The sequence below is a fragment of the Castor canadensis genome, chromosome 9 (genome assembly GCF_047511655.1).
Source record: "Castor canadensis chromosome 9, mCasCan1.hap1v2, whole genome shotgun sequence".
Classification (NCBI taxonomy): Eukaryota; Metazoa; Chordata; class Mammalia; order Rodentia; family Castoridae; genus Castor; species Castor canadensis.
Window position 1 is genome coordinate 18,237,504 of NC_133394.1, and position 14,353 is coordinate 18,251,856.

At 34.8% G+C, this 14,353-nt stretch overlaps 1 protein-coding gene across 7 annotated transcripts in view; it reads right to left on the bottom strand.

Annotated features, from left to right (window-relative positions):
• Nucleotides 1–14,353, bottom strand: part of Lrba (LPS responsive beige-like anchor protein) — a 615,537-nt gene that overhangs the window by 149,913 nt on the left and 451,271 nt on the right. For all 7 annotated transcript variants that reach the window (XM_074041265.1, XM_074041269.1, XM_074041267.1 and 4 more), the window contains 2 exons: nt 8,478–8,618; nt 7,225–7,344 (listed from right to left, as the gene is read on the bottom strand). In XM_074041265.1, coding sequence (XP_073897366.1) covers nt 7,225–7,344; nt 8,478–8,618 — 261 coding nt within the window. The remainder of the gene's footprint in view (nt 1–7,224; nt 7,345–8,477; nt 8,619–14,353) is intronic.

Consider the following 14,353-nt stretch of genomic DNA (forward strand, 5'->3'; position numbering starts at 1 on the left):
AAATATGACCTGACACTTGTTTTGGTAAATAGTTTTACTGAAACACAGACACACTAATTTGTTTACATTTTGCCCACAGTTGCTTCTGTACTCCAATGGTAGAGCTGAGCAGCACTGACCCAGATTGCATGGATTGCAAAGCCAAAAATTTTCATTGTCTATCTCTTTGCTGAAAAAATTCTGCTGATCTGGCCTACAGAATTAAGCCAAATATTTTTAAACTGTTACTGAAGGCCTTACCTGAGACCTGATTGTCTTTCAGTACCACTCTTTCCAATGTTTCCCATTCTCCAGGAACATACGACTGACTGGCAGAACAGTAAGCATTCCCCAGTATGCTAAGCATTTCTTTTGAACTTTGCCCATGTCATCTCCCTTTCTCAGAATACTTTCCCTTATTTCACCAAATCATTAATTTTTTTTTTCTGATCATGCATTTCTTCTTTATTCCATTACCGAACACTGTTCTGCACTTAAGCAACAGTACACAACTGAGGCTACAGAAATTTAAGGCTTTTAAACTTGGAAAAAAAAAAAACCTAAAATATAACCAAATGACCCCCAAACCCGAACCCCCAACCAATACAAGTAGTGTAGCAGTTGCAACTGTCTTATATTTGGTGATGCTCGCCAAATCATAAATTTAATAATTACTTAGTTTAATGCCCACCATGTTCTAGGCACTGTTCTAAGCTCTAGGGGTAAAACAATGAGCAAAACAGTCCCAAACTCAGCCATTCATGGAGCCAAAGTTCCAGTGAGATAAAACCTACTAAGAAAATCAATATATGTAATACATATGTGTCAGATGTAAGTGGCAAGAAGAAAAAGGAAGTTGGGAAGTAAGTAAAAGTACATGGGTGATGAATGCAATTTTAAATAGGGAAGGCAGAAAAGGTCTTACTAAAAAGCTGACATTTGAGCAAAGACCTGGAAAGGGTGAGGAGTGAGGACAGAAGGGTGTGTAGAGAACATTTCTCGAGTTAAAGGAAAAATAAAAGCAGAGGAACTAGGGAGCGAAGACACCTGGTGTCCATGAGGAAAGCCAAAGAGGCCCTCCTTGGCTAAGAATAGAGTAAAAAAAGGGCAAACAGAAAAAATAAAAAAGGTGGGGGGGCAGATAATACGATTTGGGAGCAGGGGTAGGCTGTATAAGGTCCTACATTACAAGGACTTCATCTTCTATTCTCAAATGGGGAACCATTTGCTAACACTGCTGTGAGTGTAAGAAGAGAGGGTCTGGAGGAATGAAGATCAGGAGTTTGGTTTTGAACATGTTAAGTTTATGTTATATTTTATGTATTCAAAAGGACTCATAGAGGAGGGAGTTAGGTATCAGAAGAATTGCACAGGTGAGGGACATAAATTTGACAGGTTTGTTTGTTAAACAACCTTGCATCCTTTAAGATACAGCACAAACCCACTTACTCTATAAAGTCATAACTCATTTCATTTTGTTTATCTTATTATAGCACTTGACACAGTCTAAGTTGTATTAAAACAGTTTCATGTATACCTGTCCTCATCTGGAGAGGTATGTCAGAACTGGGTGTATATTATCGTTTCAACCCCAAGTACTCTCTATCGTGTATTACGAATGGTGAATAACCAATGAAAACTAGCTTAACTAAACATGTTTCACACAGAAAGTTTTCAGACTGAACACAGAAACGTAAACATCCTACCTCAGCAAAACATGGTCTTTCTTCTTTGTTCTCTACACACATGTCCAAGTCAAGTTTGAGTTCTCTCTTCCTGTCTTATCCTAAAAATCCATCACTAAGGATGCTAGGCCTGGTGGCTCACACCTGCAGCTACTTAGGAGTTGGAGATCCAGAAAAATCACAGTTTGAAGCCAAACTGGGCCCCAAATTAGCAAGACTCCATCCCAACAAACAAGGGGGTATAGTAGTGCATGCCTGAAATTCAAGCTATGTCAGAGGCATAGGTAGAAGGATTTTGGTTCAAGGCCGGCCCAGGTCAAAAGTGTGAGATAGAAAAACAACTAACACAAAAAGGGCTGGGAGGTGTTGCTCAAGTGGTAGAGCACCTGCCTGCTAGCAAGTGCATGGCCCTGAGTTCAAATCCCACTACCACCAAAATAACAATCACCAAATCTTAATAGTTACCTTCTAAATATTTCTAAATGTATCCTCATTTCTTGGCTCCACTGCCACTACCTACTCTAAGTGTCCACTAGCTCTTGCTCAATTACTTAAATTGTTTCTACTCTTGTCCATAGTGTAATATAAATATGAACACCAATCACAGTTATCTCTTAAAAGCACAAAGTCTCTTCATGTCACTCCTGTGCTTCGAACCCAGCCCCACTGTCCCCAGAATAGAGTCAACCCTCTTTAACAAAGCACAAGGCCTGGGATAATTGGCTCTGGATTCCCTCCTTCCTTGCCCTTCTCTTCATTTCAGATGTGTGTCAGTGACATACACAGCATCCGCTAGACACATTTGCTGGATTCATTTTCTTACTAGGTTCTCCTCCAGTGAGAAGTCTGGTGAAGGCAAGAGCCCTGCTGCATTTGGTACTCGATCACCATCAGGGCCTCATAGTGGAGAAACTTAAAAATTTTAAATGTGAATGCTATCTCAGGATTGCTCCAAACATTTTACTCTAATTTTACTTTTAGTAAGGTTCTACGTTAGTAATAAATTACTACACTAAATTCTGAGCTTCTGGGAAAATATGTTTATCCATTGATTCAATTTTAGACCCATTTACTACTGCCTCCATTCCAAAGTAATGAGCCACGGTGACAGTAAGGTGCCTCCCACTCTAAGCCTGTTGTTAATCATTTCTACAGGAGAGAAGTTACAGAGTCAAAATGCAGCAAGACTGTATGCACTTCAAGATTAAAGTTGAAGACAGCAATCAGTTTTGACCCTCAGTCTCTAAATTTAAAAAAATGTTAAGATTTGAAACAGAACCTACTGGAGATTTTATTTTATTTCCTATTCTTATCATCATTTTTGTGGTACTGGAGATAGAAGCCAGGCAAGTGAACTTACATACTAGGCAAAGTGCTCTAGCACTGAGCCACACTCCCAGACCCCTACTGGGGATTTAAAATATCAGTGGTGACTCTTCAACCCAATTTTAACACTTTGTATCTCAGTCTTCAAGATTCCATCTTGTTGCTACTATTTGCCAGCTCACATTTAAAGAATACATTACAAACACTGCTGCTCAAAGAGGAAGAAAGAATTCCTCTTTCCAAGCAGAAAGCTATCCATATGTGTGACTGCAAAAAATGCCCCTAATCCGTATGGTTCAGTACAGTGGCTGCCAGCCAGAAGCAGTCACTGAACACCAGAAATGTGGCCAGTCTGAATGGACTCATGCCACAAAGATACGCAACACGTCTTGAAGACTTGGTATGAAAAAAGAATGTAAAATATCTAACAATTTTCTATTGACTGCATGTTAAAACATTTTGGTATGTGATTTATACATACATACATACATACATATATATATATATATATATATGTGATAAATTGCATAAGTTTCTTCTGACTTTTTAAAATGTGATTATAAGAAAACTTTATATGTGTGGCATATATTTGTGGCTTTACTGTATTTCTTCTGGAAAGTGCTACCAGAAGCGTACTCTTAAAGAACTGATTTGAAGTGTTTCTTCAGGCAGAATAAAAGGCATAATTGAGAAGATCTGAAATGGAATTGTCAATGATGCACACACAAAAAAAATTACCTTCAAAAATTTAAGTTGTAAAATCATACTAACAACAAAACCTAGTAAGGTCTCTTTCTTTTCTGAAATAAAAAGAATTTATATTTTAACCTGTATTCCATAAGAATAACTTTTTTCAAAGTAAAATTATCCTCAGTATTGGTAGAATATAAGCAAAACAGATTCTAAGATATTAAAGTTCTTTTCAACAAAAAAATAACAACTATTAGAAATGTTATTTTTTTTCTTTTTGGATAGAAACACCTAAATCTTCTACCTACCTCACAGCATTTCCTTTTTTGTGAAATACCACAAAACCATTTTAGAGAATGGGTGCCATATTAATCAGGCAAGGTACACTTTAGAAACTACCAATACAGTGATTCCCATCACCCCATCTTGTATTTTGCTACCCTCTTTCTGCTGCTCAATATTTTTCTTTAGTAATTCTAGGAACTGCAACAAGACAACACAAAACTAATAAATGATTCCACCTGAAATCTAATGCTGTATCTGAATGTTTACATTATTATACTAATTTTTTTGGGGGGCTGGTAAAGGGGTTTGAACTCAGGGCCTCACAGTTGCTAGGCAGGTTCTCTATCACTTGAACTAAGCCTCCAGTCCTTTTAACTTTGGTTACTCAACACACTGTTTTGGTTATTGTCCAGACTGTTTTGGACCACAATCCCCCTATTTATACCTCCCATGTAGCTAGGAAGACACCTGGCTTATTGTTTGAGATAGGTCTTGCCAAATTTCTACCACAATCTTCCTGATCTCTGCCTCCTGGGTAGCTAGGATTACACGAGTGAACCACTGTGCCCAGCCTACCATAGCAATTTTAATGTGCTCTTATATATTTATTGTGTCTCATTGTATTATAATAATTTTAAACGTATGTTCTAAAATATTAAAAGGTTAACACCTTAAAAACAAGCAGTAGAAAAAAAGAGGCATGATTCAATCCATCCTCAGTGTTAGAAGAGTCAAGTAAGGAAGCTCTTTAAATGGCCTATGTAACCATAAATTACACTTTTCTAACTGTTTGAAAGCCATTGAGTTGTATGGCCCAAATTAATTGGTTATCAATAGAGAACATGGGAGTGATTTATCAATGTCCTTCCCCACCTCCACCCTATGGACACTTAGGGCGCAGTGTGGAGGAAGAGAATATACATATTGGTTACAAGAACAAGTGGTTTCAGCAAAGTTAGTCCTGCAGAAAAGTCCTCAACGAAATGAAATGACATTTAAGAAGATAGATAACATCTCTAATTAGGCTCCAATCATGTTTGCATTTCAAGTTTTAAGTTCTTTTGGCTCTTTACAAACTATTCCCTTAATCCAGGAGCTGGGACCTATAGTCCCAGCTACTTGGGAAGCTGAGGCAGGAGGATCACTTGAGCCCAGGGGTTCGAGGCCAAGCTGGATAACATGGTGAGATCCCATGTCAAAAAGAACAACAACCCCACCATCACCAAAAACCTCACCAAACTTTCCCTTTAACCTTGTATTCTACTTCTTCATACAGATGACCTAAATAATATGCTAGAAAATGAGAAATAACAGTTTTACAATGGCCAGGACTATAATTCTAGTATCTGCCTAGTAACAGGGCTAGTCTATTAAAGCTTCCTGGGACATTCAAGTAAAAGGGAGATAGACTTGTGAAAAGACAAGAATAGTAAGGAAAATAAGGAAGGAGCAAAGTGAAGAAGATCATATGGTCTGCTTTTTATGTTCTACTTATTTTGTTTCATTTTCTTTTCACTTATTTTTATTTTAATTAATTTATACATGGGGTGTTTGAAGGGAAGTGTTCAGGAAAATGGAACCGGACACATGTTAATTAATCCTTCTTTTTTTGAGACAGGGTCTCACCATGTAGCCCAGGCTGGCCTGGAACTCAAGATTCTTCTGCCTTAGAATCCTGAGTGCTGACATCACAGGTATAAGCTACCATGTCCAGCTTCTAATTAAAGAATCTTGAGAGGAAAAGGTTGAGATTTAGGAAAAAGAGAAAGAAAAATTCCAAAGATCTATCATGTGTGCCTCTAGACATTAAGCAGAATATTTAGAACCATGAAAGGCAGAAGCTGAAGACATCCACATTTCAGTGATGAAGAAGAAAAAATAATTTACAAATCTTCAATGTGATGATAAAAGTTAAGCTAATCAATGTTTTCATATATCCTTTTCTCTTATTACTTAAGAGCTCAATAAATAAGTTTTGAGATTAGAGGTAGAATTAAACAATTATTACATTTCTTAGCAATTCTTATTTAACTATCCATTTAAAAATTGTCCATTGATGATTCTTAAAAGAGTGTGATATACAATTTCAAGGGTATTTCAGAGTTCATTGTGAAATCAACAATATAAAAGATTTTTGCAATACAAAGGAATCTTCGTCAATAGAGTTATCTGATATCAGCAATGATGTAATCTATGATATGTAAAATAAAGTATATGAAATTTTTAAAAAATTATATTCATTTTATTTTTTGGCAGTACTGAGGACTGAATATAAGGCTTTAATACTTGCTAGGCAGGCACACTAACACTTGAGCCACTGTGCCACACCAGTGAATATATTTCTAAACTGTGAAGTATTACACCTAAAAGTGAGATGTAATTACATTGCACTGAAAATTTTTAAAGAATTCTACAGTAACATATACATTAGTAATGCAACTTTTCCTCTTTTGAACTCCATAGCTTCTCATGTGGTACTTATTTTCTCCCATATGGTATAATTATTTATGTATAAGTCATATTCCTTTAAAAGAATGCAAGAAACATCAAAACCATAGACATATCTCATTATACTTTAATAACATATAATACAGTTCTTTGCAGAGAGAGACACTAGGCCAAGAAAATAAATTATTATACTTCTAAGGGTAGAAGAAAAGTCTAGCAAGGATTATATTAACTACTGCATAAAGTTTTTGATGTTTGATAGCAGTGAACATGCACATAGATAGCAGAACTCGTTTCCCTGCAGTAATCAGAAAAAGCCTAGACCAAGCAGAGTCAGAAATGCATTTAGAACAAGTGAAGATAATTATTATAATCATATATGGGATATATAAATGCATGTGCCTGTGACTTTTCTCATAGTATTTTCTCAACTTAGTGATTTTATTCATTCCATTTGGAATTCCACTGACTATGCTACTTTATATGCCTTACATCTATACATAATACTGTATTTTTCCTTCAAGAAAAAAGATTCCAAGGAAAAGGGAGAAATTCACTCTACAACTAGAAACTTGAGTGTGTGCAGAGGAGGGGGTAACAGCCATTCAAGACATACATACAGGCAGGCAAAGGCAGATATAGAAGAAAAATAGAAAGTTTCTGTACAATGGTTCATGGCTACTTAATGAAGGCCTTGTTCTCTGAAGCTTATCTTCAATAACTAGGACTGTACTGAGGAAAGAAATGTTGAACATTCATTCAGTAAGAAACACAGTGGCAGTAATGACCGCAAAATGAGACCTTTCCTTACCTTGATATCAGATGTGTCACGCTGACTGTTTCGCCAGGCTCTGGAAACTGATGAAAAAGTTCTGTCTGCATGATCAAATTTCCCTCCTTGCAAATTTAGGAAATAAGTTGTAAAGGGTTCCTACAAAATAAGCAATTTTGGTGAAAATGATCAAAGTATATCATATACATGTATGAAAATGTCATAATTAAACCCATTATTTTGTACAAATAATATACTAGTAAAGAAGAATACAAAACTAAACAAAGCAATTCACAATTTGTATGTTCTGCTGGACATAAAAGTACGGTCCTTGTTAAGTATTCTTATCTAACTTTTAATTACTAATAGGCATTAGATAATAATATATCCTATGTATAGAATGCAAGTTGCAGTCAAATTATTACATTAGTGTTCTTAAACTAATTTTTTCTAAAGAAATATTTCTAAGTATTTTCAAAATGTGTTTGTCCTGTTTTCATCAGGCTTTCTTCCTTGCCAAGAAGAGTTTATTAATATTGTTCCAACATAAATTAGAGGCAGTGTCTGTACTACAGGGAAATATTGCAATATATAATTTTTCTATTGTTATGGCTCAATATTTAATTTATGATTAAGAAAAGAAAAATGTTTGGAAGATTTAAAAGCCTCCTCTTAGTTAAAGAACACTTAAACACATATTAGTGTATAATTGCATGGAATTAGCTAAGTACTATAAATTACTTCTAGGATTTATGTCTGCCCATACCCTTCTAACAAGCTTTAATTAATGATGTGCTGCTCATGCTTTCCCAAAGAAATTACTTTTTAGTAGATGAATCACCTCTCCATTTTCAAGAAACATTTCTTGTTTAACAAATGTATTATCAGTACATAATAATGCTGTTTTTCTATAAACATACCTTACTTTGTTTGGCACAATGGAAGCTTAATATAGATGAATATATGTCTGTGTTAATGAAATCTTGGTTAGTTCTTAAAGACTAACAGATTAAATTTAAAAAGAACCTAAGCTAACCTAGCAAGACAACAACCATTTGTAGAGGAAAATTTAAGGAGAAATTCACACAATTCCATGTCAAACATTTTTAAAGGCAATTCTATAACAGTATATTATAAAATGCATACCAAATGATATATAGAAATATTTAGAACCTCAATCCTTCAAAATGATTTTTAGTGTTAAAAAAATATGTTGATGATTTCTAGTCATTACGTGTTCTTCCCAACATTGAACTTATTTAGTCATGGTTTATCATTCAAATTGAACTTACTATTCTTAGCAGCCAGGCAAGAACAAAACTTGCAGTTGAGTAATGAGTGCCATAATGGAACTTTGGAACCTGGTCATCTTCCCATGATTCAAAACGTTCTGCAAAGAATGCTGCTCTTTTTGGATTCAAAGCTCCTACTGGCTGCCAATGAGAAAAAAACCACATACAGATGTAATCATCCTTTATTTCTTCCTCTCTTTAAGATTATCTTATTAGTAAGTGTGAAAATAAATTTCAAAAATACATACTATTTATAAAACACAGCATTATGCTCAAAGAATAGATGGAAAAATGCATTTATATTTCAAAACAGGTTAAGTATATACATATAAGTGGATGGGTAAGCCTGTCACTCTAGTTTCTGCTGCACACAGTTTCTTAAATTAACCTATAAAAACAATTACATGAAGTGAGTATTAGCTATGTAATACTTTGGAAAGTACCTCTAAAATTCCACATAGTTAATGAGAAAGAACAGAATTGTGAAGCTGAAGGATTGGCTTGTACGTGCATCTAAGAAGAGGATGGAACAAAAGTGGGGTGAGGTTAAATGGAGAGGGAGGAAGAGACTACAAAAGGATACGGGAATAACATTTAACTAGAAATTTCTACTGGCATGAGGAAAATCAGAAGTTATGGGACTCACAAAAAATATGACATAATAAGAACAGTAGACAGATTCTGAGCTCATACTGGAAAACAACATGAAAGCAAAGGTCCCAGCATAGTCAACCAAAGTGGTAAAGAACCTGGGCTGGCTGGAAAAATAGTATCAGTCAGAAGGTTATTTGGGCAGATAAAATGAGTGAGCACATTAAATCCTATAAACTGTCCCTGCCAACATGTTATTATTTTTAAGATGATCTTTTAGAAGTGAAGTTAAAAGGGTTTAAATAAAATAATTGCCTGTAAAAAGCCCCTAGCACACTGCCTGGCATAGGCAAAAAATAAAATCTTAATAAATGTTAGCTGGTAATATTATTGTTGCTGCTGCTGTTATTCAGAGAATACATGAACTCCATTAAATAGTAGAAAGATTTGGATATTACAAACAAGTACATTTTCGTAAAGAACACAGAGAATTCTTGAGATTCTCAAGGGGTAGAGGGCTCAAAGAAAGTTAAGATCAATTGCTTTAAATAACAATTAAGTTTATTAAAACAGTCTAATTTCTAGTAAGCCTCTATTCCTTGTGCAAAAATGTAAGCATCAATTTGCTGAATAAAAGGTAAGATATTGAAGATTATTTCCCTTAAGACATAGAACTACCTTTTGCTTAACATCTCTTATGAAATCCTGTAAGTTAATCCTGCATCACTTATAAAAGCAAGAAAACATCTGATTATTTACGGGAGAAATGCTGAACTAAAATAATATTAGTTCAAATGGATATAGTCAGAGATAGTCCAATGAAAATGAAGCAATGTTCATACCATTTTTAAACTGCTTTTCATGCAATATGATTTTTAAGTAACATTTTGACTATCTTTCTTAACTTAAGTGTTAAACATCTTTTTTTTAAACAAAATTACTATTTATCTATGGTACTATTCTCTTAATAACTTGGTTCTGAACATTTTGTCATTTTTTTACTTTACAAATAAAAAATCTTTAGTTGACTGCTATTTTAGATCAGTGTCAAGGTACACTAATTGTAAAATGCCATCTTTTAATGTATATTTTTTTGTACACAATAATTATATCTGACTTACAAAATCTATGCCAGTTAAGAATAGAAGTGACTCCAAGAATTCTTTGTTACCAAATGTGGAACCAATGTGGAAGTCCTTTAAATGTATTTTAGTTGTCTCTAAAAGACTGAGCTATGTAAAAAGGAAGAAAGAAGAAATAAAATCATTGGAAGACAAATTATATGAATTAAAAATAGAATCAATGCTCCTTTTGTATGGTTCTGCAGCTATTAAACGTTCACTTTATCTGCTCCTATTTTTATTACTCTCCAAATGAGTACCCCTCCAATCAATAGTTATAAAACCACGTTTCTTGAATATAATGCTAAAACCAATTAGGATTGATTTCACTAGTGTCTGGAAAAAAGGCATCATACAGAGACCCATGTAGGTAGAAGCCACAGTATTGATTCTCGTTGTTATTGTTACAGTTGGTTTCTGAAGCCTGCTAGGACAGCTATCAAGACATACCACATTTATTTGCAAGCATATGAAAAAAAGAAGTCTCCAAATACAAGAAGGTTAAAAAAAAAAAAAAAAGACCAGTGGAGCTGTGCAATGACAATGATACACTATCAGCTTACTCAGAGAAGTTACAGTGGGAATACACACATTGAATTATACATTACATGAAAGCACTGATTTATTGTGGTAATAACATCCACCTCATTAAAAGATTCTGCTTTGCTGCAGTCGGAAGGCTACATATTGTTTACTGCTATAAATTAATGGCAGTGCAAAGAAGACTGTGGAGCCATCCTAACAATAGATCTGTAATGACAGTGCTGTATATCAAGGCTTCCTCAGCAGCTTCATAATAAAATGGAGACAATGTATTGAGCTAATACATTCTACCATGCTGGCCCACATTTTTCTGACAACTGCTTAAAAGATGAGCTGAATCCAACTATATTATAATGCTACAAAACATTTAACTAAGCAAGAGTCAGTCATACACCAAAGTGCATCATAGCACTTTTAAAACATTGTCTAAATCAGCATTTCAAGATGTTTATTCATCCCTGCAGAAGAACTAAAAGTAACTGCTGATGGGTTCTCTTACTTACACAGTATATTAAAGGTAACGAATGCAAGACAGGTTGAGAAGACATAGCACTATCATCCTATATTGAGCACTGTACAATTTAATAAGCTTGGCAGGCCTTTTTATTTAAAATCAGCAAAATTTTTAAGGAAAAAGACCAAAACTATTGGTATTTTAAAATGTTCTTAACTTCTTGGGAAAATTCAATAAAAACCAAGTATTGATTAGAGAATATGAAAGTGATATAATTCAAGTTCATAACCAGGCAAATATAAATAGCCTTAGGATATATAAAAATAATTTGAAATGCTACAAAAAGTAACAAAATTAAATAAGATTTTTAAAGCTTTTAAAAAGTCAAACACAATAATTTGAAAAAGAGATTCAAATTAAATAGACTAGCTTAAAATTTAGACTATCAGAACTAGCAACAGAAACACTATTTAAAAATAAAAATAAGAAATTAGAATAAGGTTGGAAAGGACAAATTTTTAAAAGCCAAGAAAAACAAAACTCTTGAAAATGGTATGAAAAATCAAAATCATCACTACATTAAGAATATTAATAATTTCACAAATAGCAAAAGTGACATCTGAGGCAGAGTGGTAAGTACCCTGCTTATGAGATAGTAATGATACCTTTCAAGGCAGGACATACAAAATAAAAGTTTTAAAATCAGTTTTGTGACATTATTAGCATAAAAATATACTTTAATTACCTCTTTTGAGAAGTAGTTTTGCTAATTAACTGAAATACTGCATGTAAAGTACCAGCTCAGTGCCTGGCACTGAATATGTTATTAGTCATAATTATTATTGCTATTTTTCAGATATTTTAATCAAGAATATTTAAGAAAAAAGCCATCAACTAAGCCTGCTGAAATTACTAGAGTCTATTAAGAAAGAACATAATTCAACATCACAATGTTCTATTGACAAAGCAGGGTAAACACAGCACCATGCATTACTGTAGAAGCATAGGAGCACACAGAAATCTCAATTCACTGAAATTCCCTACTTCAAGGAAAAACCAAAGACAAAATTACTTTTCATAGATCCAATTTTACTATACAAATTTTGCTACGAAAAGCACAGGGAATGTCAAGCTAGTTACAATTACCTCCTACTACATTAATTAATAAAATTTTAAACTCATCCCTTAAAAGGCACATCACAGACCCTTAATTACCAGTAAAAGATGGCTAAAAAAACAAAAGATGTCTGGCTTCTCTTTTTTTTAATATATAATTTTTAAGAACTCTCACCTTAAGTTATCCAATGAAAATAATATTCCCAGCTTTCATTTAGCAATTTTCAAATCATGATTACTTATTCTCACAATAAACATGAGAGCCAGGCATCTCTATTTTATGAGAAAGTAATGTACCTTAAGTAATCCAGCTCATGGACATCAATCTACCATTTGATCCAGCAATACCACTCTTGGGGATATACCCAAAAGACTGTTACTCCAGAGGCACCTGCACATCCATGTTTATTGCGGCACTATTCACAATAGCCAAGTTATGGAAACAGCCAAGATGTCCCACCACTGACGAATGGATTAAGAAAATGTGGTATCTATACACAATGGAATTTTATGCAGCCATGAAGAAGAACGAAATGTTATCATTTGCTGGTAAATGGATGGAATTGGAGAACATCATTCTGAGTGAGGTTAGCCTGGCTCAAAACACCAAAAATCGTATGTTCTCCCTCATATGTGGACATTAGATCAAGGGCAAACACAACAAGGGGATTGGACTATGAGCACATGATAAAAGCGAGAGCACACAAAGGAGAGGTGAGGATAGGTAAGACACCTAAAAAACTAGCTAGCATTTGTTGCCCTTAACGCAGAGAAACTAAAGCAGATACCTCAAAGCAACTGAGGCCAATAGGAAAAGGGGAACAGGTACTAGAGAAAAGGTTAGATCAAAAAGAATTAACCTAGAAGGTAACACCCACGCACAGGAAATCAATGTGAGTCAATGCCCTGTATAGCTATCCTTATCTTAACCAGCAAAAACTCTTGTTCCTTCCTATTATTGCTTACACTCTCTCTACAACAAGATTAGAAATAAGGGCAAAATAGTTTCTGCTGGGTATTGGGGGGGGAGAGGGAGGGGGCGGAGTGGGTGGTAAGGGAGGGGGTGGGAGCAGTGGGGAGAAATGAACCAATCCTTGTATGCACATATGAATAATAAAAGAAAAAAAAAGTAATCCAGCTCAAAATCTATAAATGTTAAGAGGCTCAAACCTAGATTCAAACCCCCTTTTCAGGCCATTTTATCCAACTGAAAGTGCTGTGTTACAAGCTCTTTTTCATAATTTTAATAATTCTCCATCCTATCTATTTTAAAGTACAATCTTTATTTAACAGATTGATATGAAACAATACAGGTAAAGTGCTCAGGAGAGCTCCTGGCACAAGGAAACCACTCCCGAAGTGTAGCTGCTACAAGTGCTGTTATTACTAGCACCTAATTCCTTTTTTCCTTTCAAGAGTTATGTATGAACTGCTACAACTGACACCAACCTTCAGGGAGTGGAGTTTCAAACCAACGATCCACGCTTACAGAAAGTCAGGGTAAGAAAGTCACGGAGAACTGGCAAGAAACCTCAGAAATTCTGCATAGCAGAAGTTTGTTTGAATCCACAAACTTCTAAAATCCGTAAGTCTCAAGAGTTTTTACACCTTTTTATGAATGTTTTCTTTGGAAAAACCATTGAAGTCTAACATCTGGAGATGAGAAGAGAAGGTTAAAGAGGAAGGAAAGACAACTCTGGAGCCTAAGACTCGGAAATAGGGCCTTGGAAATACTAAAGGATGCTGTTTCTCAAAGACACATTTTGTGGGCATACAGGGGAGTGGAGAGGAGAGGTCAAAGTGAAAAGAGGTTCAGGAAGGGGATGCAAAAGAGGATGACAACTTCATCACTCTGCTTAGAATCTAGATGACAGCCTCAAAGGTATCTGAAAGTCACCAGCATTTGGTATGGCTAGAAAGTAGAACCATCCTTTAGTTTCACGGGGACAGACAAACCTTGTCTGAAGTGATTAAGAGGCTCTGTATGAACAGAGGTAATACATTATTTTATTCTTCCCTGAAAGGATAGTACACCTATACATATGAAGAAG